Source organism: Gigantopelta aegis, chromosome 6, assembly GCF_016097555.1.
Source record: "Gigantopelta aegis isolate Gae_Host chromosome 6, Gae_host_genome, whole genome shotgun sequence".
Lineage (NCBI taxonomy): Eukaryota > Metazoa > Mollusca > Gastropoda > Neomphalida > Peltospiridae > Gigantopelta > Gigantopelta aegis.
Genome location: NC_054704.1, coordinates 97,324,619 through 97,332,151, shown reverse-complemented (window position 1 = coordinate 97,332,151; position 7,533 = coordinate 97,324,619). Strand labels below are relative to the sequence as shown.

At 39.1% G+C, this 7,533-nt stretch overlaps 1 protein-coding gene across 5 annotated transcripts in view; it reads right to left on the bottom strand.

The window, feature by feature from the left end:
* Positions 1–211: 211 nt before the first annotated feature.
* LOC121375212 overlaps positions 212–7,533 on the bottom strand; it is a 110,588-nt gene continuing 103,266 nt past the window's right edge. For all 5 annotated transcript variants that reach the window (XM_041502516.1, XM_041502519.1, XM_041502515.1 and 2 more), the window contains one exon: positions 212–1,487. In XM_041502516.1, the coding sequence (XP_041358450.1) occupies positions 597–1,487 (891 nt within the window). In that variant the 3' untranslated portion in view covers positions 212–596. The remainder of the gene's footprint in view (positions 1,488–7,533) is intronic.

Sequence of the window (7,533 nt, the reverse complement as noted above, 5' to 3'; positions counted from 1 at the left end):
TAGCATGATTCTTCACATATTCTATGGCTATAATTATCAACAGTACAAATAATAGTTGGAAATGTACATAAATCATTCTCGTTCCAACCAGTGCACCACAACTGGACAGAGGCCATGGTATGTGCTTTCCTGTCTGTGGGAAAGTGCATCTATTTCCAATATCCACCAGAGGTGGAGTAATAACTAGAGAAACAACAAAAAACGTATCAAATAGGCAACAATTATTAATTTAATGACTTTAAATACATATACCATAAATAATAATTCATATTCATACATACATACATGTTCCTCTTCGGACTTCAGTAACAAACATTAACAAGTAAGGAGAAAAAGTATCTCCCCGGTGTACCCCTATATGAACCACTGAAATGTTGCAGCTATTTCTGAATTTCATCAGACTGTTCATAACTGTCGCACTTCATGGACTACCCGATAAACTGGAGAACCGTATTAGCATGGTTCCGTCTGGTCATGGCTGTCTCGTCAGTCAAAATGTAACAAAACAAGCAGAAAACAAACAATATTGAGAACTTTGAAAATGCTATGGGGTGTGTGTGTGTGTGTGTTTCGGACACAACAAAACTGTCAGGGCGCTAATGTCTACGCCGTCGTTTTGGCTTCTCTTTGCGAACACAGTTACAGCCGACGGTCACAGTATGTTTTATGAAGATCCATTTCTCTTCGTATGTGGTGTTTGACCCTATCGTGGGAACTGGGTTGCACTGATGTGGGTCCCTTTGCAAGAGTTTAATTCCGTATAATTGTGGTTCACAGTTGTATAGCTTGTAAAAACATTTGTCCGTCTTGCACCTACCGCTCCGCACATAGCGAGGAAAGAAGCCTTCTTTCTTTACGAACGCTTCATTCATCTCGCACTCCCACGGAGGCTTTTTATTTAAAATGTTTGATTTTCTAATTTCCTGCTTGAGTTTTTTCTTTAACTGTTTTCTAAGTTTCTTTCTACTCCTGCCCTCGCTGAGTAAGAGTTTGAGATGCAATAAGCTATCATCGTCCAGAACGTCTCGTTTCTTCCTCATGAACTGATATTTTTTTCTGTTAGTCTGATATTTACTATGGAACGAATCCGAATGGAAGTCTCTGTCAAATTGTTTTCCCCGGGAATGGTCAGGAGGATATCCATCGTCGTGTTCCCCGTAGCTATCTACATACCCCGCGTTCGGATCGTCTCCCTGTAAACTACTGTCCGCATCTCTGTGGGACAGTCGGTCCGAGTCAATGTCCGAGTCGTCCTTTACGAAACTCCTCTTGGCTTCCTCCTCGTTGTTGGTCATCCGGGACCTGTCGTAGGCGGAACCCATAAGTCTCTCGAGATCCTCCTCACTGAGAGGCTTGCAGAACCTTGTCCTGAAGTACACGGCCCCCGGGGTGTCACCCCTCTGTTCTTCTATCCGTGGGTAGGCTACACACGAATGCATGAGCAATGCCACAATGAACACACAACGTACAATCTTTGATATATTCACCTGAAAAACATACAAAAACGAGAGAACGTATTAGAAAATGTGTTATAATAAAAATACACAGAATTTTTTTAAGACACGATCAAATCCATACCTACCCCAAAACAACATTAATAAAGACATTAAACAATTCTGCATATTAAAAACAATAAAATTTTCTAAAATTCAAGATGACCAAAACAAGCAAACAACACACGCAACAACAAAACAAAAATGTATGTTTTTGTTTTATACAGAATATTAGAATATAAAGAGTAAAGTTATACACAGATAAAAACAAAACAATTAAAAATTAAAAATAAACAATAAACAATAAAATAAAATAAGCTTTAAAAACATAAAAGCAACAATAACACACCACAAAGCAATATCCTTCTATATGACATGTCTGTGTCATGACATCGCGTAAATCCAACATTTCAACTGATTCGGCCTAGCACTAAATGCATAACTGACGAGATCTGTGTTAAACAAGTTCAATTCGGAACAAGTCGTATATCTGGACGAATGAAATGGCATCTAGATATTGTTATATCATGTGACATGCTGTCGATATGCTTGAACACTGCCTGGCCACCGCGGTCTTAAAATGACGTGTGTTCAACAATCCACGTCACACGTCACTGTCGCTCATAACACATAATTAACGATAATTAAGCTTCTACGTGTTGCAGAAAAGAAAAGAAAACAGTTAAGAAAACAGTTAAAGTATAATGCAGCTTAGAATAATACAATTTATAAAAGAGTTTTGGATGCTTTAAAAATGTATGAAAGCAATAATGATTAAACACACACAAAAAAATGTATTCAAAGTGCCAGTTACTAAGTTTCAAGTAAATAATTATCTAAATGTGCTATTCTTAGAGAGGTGTGGATTATTATGTATGTTTCTTATTTGCTCTTTAAAAAAATTTCTTTCTTTCTTTCTTTTTCTTCTTAAATGCTATCCAAACGGTAACTGCAAATACAAGACATTTGACAAAGTCTGTTGTTTAAAATTGATGCTACAGTCCTATATCCACCGGGCCCCGTACGATTTTTTTCACCTACGGCGGATTTCTAAGATTTCGGGAAATCGGGGTGGTGCCCTTAAATTTTCTCGACTCCAATCGCGAGGCGTCCGTGTGTAAGCTGCAAGGGTACCGCACGATAATCTTACGGACGCCGCACGGCAGTCGGACGAGAGTCGGACTGAAGCCGTGAGATACCCGTACGATTTTTACACATCGTATGGAGCTCGTGAGATACTCGTAATATGATCTTGGAAATCGTACGGGTGCCGTACGATGTGGGGGGCCGGAAATTCCATCCCAAAATCGTACGGCATCCGTACGAATGTTGCGGGGACCGTACTGGGCCCATGCGGTGCTGTCAACGACGTGTCTACGGGCTTACGGCCAGTAAACATTTCTACGACACATCGGGAACTTTTAACTCCGGCGAGGAAAGAACGCCAAGGCGCCCGCAGGATAGCCACGGCAGCCGCAAGGGTGAGATTTTGCAAATTGTACCCGAAATTTGGGTTCGTACGGGCGCCTTATCCCAAATCGGTGGATATGTGACTCAGTCATCGGAGTATTGCAGCATTACTTCATAAATACACTAATTAGTATACTGTGAGGTCGGATTCAGTTTTACTGGTAGGACTACATTCTGTTCATACGATATTTGTTTGTGTTCGGAAGAGGAGGGAAGAAACTCAATACTAGATCGATCGTCTAACGTACGACGAGCTACGGGATCGACACGTCTTCCCCGGTAACCCATTGTTTTGTTCCCGTTCCATACCGTAGCTGTATCAAAAGCCGTGCCATTTACTATCCTATCTGTGGTGCAGTGAATACATATTTTGGTAATATTTCTGACAGTCTTTTAATAGTTTTAAATATCTCACAACTGCATAGAAGTGGCTTGTGTACTTGTATTGCTGTAGTATTGTATGGTTAGGTTGAACTCTAGTTTTTACTTTAATCTGTATACAAGGTTAGACGTAAATAAACAATTTGTCTGTCGATATAAAATGTATCTTGCTGCTATCCAATAGACGTAGTGTATGTGGCGGGTTTCTTTTGTCCTTGTCTACACCAAGTGCAGTGAAGCAATAACCACGTTGGAGCGAGACGTAGCCCAGTGGTAAAGCGCTCGCCTGATGCGCCGTCGGTCTGGGATCGATTTCCGTCGGTGGGCCTTTTGGGCTATTTTTCGTTCCAACCAGTGCACCACGACTGATGTATCAAAGACCGTGGTATATGTTATCCTGTCTGTGGTGTATATTAATTTCAACAGACACAGTTAAAGTTAGTTTTGTTTAACGGCACCACTAAAGCATATTAATTTCAACAGACACAGTTAAAGTTAGTTTTGTTTAACGACACCACTAAAATATTAATTTCAACAGACACAGCTGCATTTGACGATATGTGTATCGACTGAGAAAGTTATATCAATATTTATCGCCATTTTAAATAATTGGAATTGAATTTGTCAACACATATTAAGACTCTTCTAGCATGTTTTCTAATTCAATTGGTGACAGAATGCGATTCAGGTCTCTTCAACAGTACAAATATATCAACACAATGGTTGAGTCCATTAACGCCATCTACGCCCATTAGTGCTTTTACGTAGTTATCATTTTTTTTAAATACTTAGGTCCGAAAATAAATTTACATTCCATAGGCTAACCCACTTAGAATATGGATTGATTTCGTTTCTAATAATACATTTGTTCGACCGATAATAATGTAACAGATTACGATTGCATCACATTAATACAGATACCCCTGCGCGTGCTGTAACCTCACCGTGGTGCAGGGGTGTAACATTCTCTTTGAGAACCCCTGCGCGTGCTGTAACCTCACCGTGGTGCAGGGGTGTAACATTCTCTTTGAGAATGGCCAATACAGCACAAATTGAAGTTTGGAGTAAAATTCGGTGTCCGTAAAATTCTGTGATATTTGTATTTGTATTTTTGCACAGTTCTTTACACTGTTTTTGTTTAAACCTTGAATTTTTATGTTGATGTTGATCATCACTTTATTTATTTGCATTACCATAGTTTGACACCCAATAGCCGATGTATTTTTCGTGCTGGGGTGTCGTCAAACATTCATTCATTCATTCATTAATACAGATATAACGATGACTCTTTTTTATTCCACACGCCACAAACAGGGGCGTAGCATAGTTTGAACCGGTGGGGGAAGAGGGGAGGGGTCGAATATGAACGTAGAGGACCCTTCTCCTGGACATCTAGGTGAATAGCCTAATATTCAATTGTAAAACAAAAATCGGCCTCATCAGCGGTGGGGTTGGGGTGAGTGGGGGTGGTGGGTGGGTGGGTGTGTGTTGTTTTGTCCCTCCACCCGTTAATAATTAGTTCAGTCATTCATCATTTCGTATGTATTGTATTCAGTACGCACAAGATTGCATCCAAAGAGGCCTGTTCGCGATCGAGTCATATAATATTCTTACGCGCAACAAATGAGTGCAATAAGTAATATGGGACAAATTCCAAGTTTCGCTGATATACATAATGAATGTCATAATAAACGATACATGATTTCGCGACTTCAAGATTTATTAAACAACACTCAGACACCTTCCAACGCAAGCCATCTCAATCTAAATTGTTATTATAATAATGGAAAGTGACAGGCTGAATATGTCATTTACAGCGACACGTCGTGTCACCGTGTTCGGTAATTAGTGGGCGATTAGCGACATGTAATCAGCTTGAGACGGTTAATTAGCGTCATGGCAGTGGGAAAACACCGTCTTCGGTTATGAAGCCATCGTTCTTCAGAACGGTAGGATGTCATCTTTCTGTCCTGGACGGAAGAGGTGGCGTGAGCTAACACTTCATTAATGAGTTTAATTAATTAATAAGCAAGGTGCTTACAAGCATGTACGTTATATCTACCTTACAATGGTGAGGTGCAATTCAATATATAATATGTTAACAATGAAGGTATAACAGTACAGGTACATCTTAGTAAAACATACTTAGGATGGACACACTTGTTTGTAAGATATTATGGATAAAAACAGATAGTTTTAGTTATTACGTTAATAATGTTAAGGGTGGAGACATATTATAACATAGCCAGTTCTCTAGTAGCTTCAACAAGAAATCGTTGAATACTAAGTAACTGAATTAATTTGAATGTAGGTGGTTTCTTCCAATAATACCTTTTGATATATTTAACCTGCAAATCAGTGTAGGATGGACAATACAAAATAAAGTGAAATTCTTCTTCAATCTCATTTTCAATCAGGTTACCGTTACAAAGACTAAGATTCTCTGGTCACGTTGTATTTGTTGCTAACGACCAGTTTTTATAAAAAGTAAATGTGCTGAACATCTTTACATATAAAACTTCTAATTCTGTAGGGGGCGGGACGTAGCCCAGTGGTAAAGCGTTCGCTTGATGCGCGGTCGGTCTAGGATCTAGCCAGTGCACCACGACTGGCATATCCTGTCTGTGGGATGGTGCATATAAAAGATACCTTGCTGTTAATCGAAAAGAGTAGCCCATAAAGTGGCGACAGCGGGTTTCCTCTCTCAATATCGCTGTGGTCCTTAACCATATGTCCGACGCCATATAACCGTAAATAAAATGTGTTGAGTGCGTCGTTAAATAACACATTTCCTTCTTCTAATTCTGTAAGATAGATTTCTAGACAAATAATCCTGTAGACAATGGTTATCAGTTAAAAACAATAAAGTCAATAAAACATCTGCGCTCATGACAGGGGTGTGTTACAACAGCTTGTTCTGAATGTGCACGTAGAACCATAAATCAAGTCACATCGGGACGTAGCCCAGTGGTAACGCTTTCGCCTGGGCTATTTCTCCTTCCAAGCAGTGCACCACGACTGGTATATTAAAGGTTGTGGTATATGCTATCCTGTCCATGGTATAGCATATATAAAATATCCCTTGCTACTAATGGAACAATGTAGCGGGTTTCCTCTCTGAGACTATATGTCAAACTTATCAAATGTTTGACATTCTATAGCAGCTGATTAACAAAAATCTATGTGCTCTAGTGGTAGCGAGTTTCTTCTCTAAGACTTACCAATAACCGATGATTATGAAATCAATGTGCTCTAGTGATTTCGTTAAACAAAACACACTTTTAACTTTTTCTTGAGTTATTTACCATAAATAGTATAATAATTCGTGCAAGAAATGAATTCTAAAATGTTATAATAGTCCCTGATTTATTAATGACTAAACATGTTTAGTAATTTCAGTACTAACATACTGATGTTATATTTCAATCGAAGTATGCATTATCAAAATACAAATCTTTGATTTTATACAATATTTAATTTGGCTTTGCACATTAAGCAGAGGGTATCCATGAACCGAACGGCTACCGGGAAACGAACCACAGTTTGAACTAAACAGTCATTTTCTTTAAACATAAGATTTATTTCCAAGCGTGAACCACATGAAACGTATACCGAAATGAAAGGATTAGTAAAACATTTTACCAACAGTAATATAAAACTCTGAGAACCATTTTAAACGTATCTAAAGTGACACTAAACGTCCTTCCGGAAAAGGTCCCGTTTTAAACTACTTCATCACATATTAAAAAAAGAAATGTTTTATTTAACGACGCACTTAACACATTTTATTTACGGTTATATGGCGTCAGACATATGGTTAAGGACCACACAAATATTGAGAGATGAAACCCGCTGTCGCCACTTCATGGGCTACTCTTGTCGATTAGCAACAAGGGATCTTTTATTTGCACCATCCCACAGACAGGATAGTACATACCACGGCCTTTAATATACCAGTCGCGGTGCACTTGCTGGATCGAGAAATAGCCCACCGCCGACGATCGATCCTTAAACTTTGACGCATAAGTTGACGCCATCGTCAGAAACGTAATACCTTCATCTCGCCTTTTTGACTCCATAAAGGCGCTCTAGTGGTGTCGTTAAACAAAAGAAACTTTTCATAAATGCGATACGAAATCTAAGTCGCTACCATCTCGCTAACTACCACCCTGCATAGAAAAGATTCTGG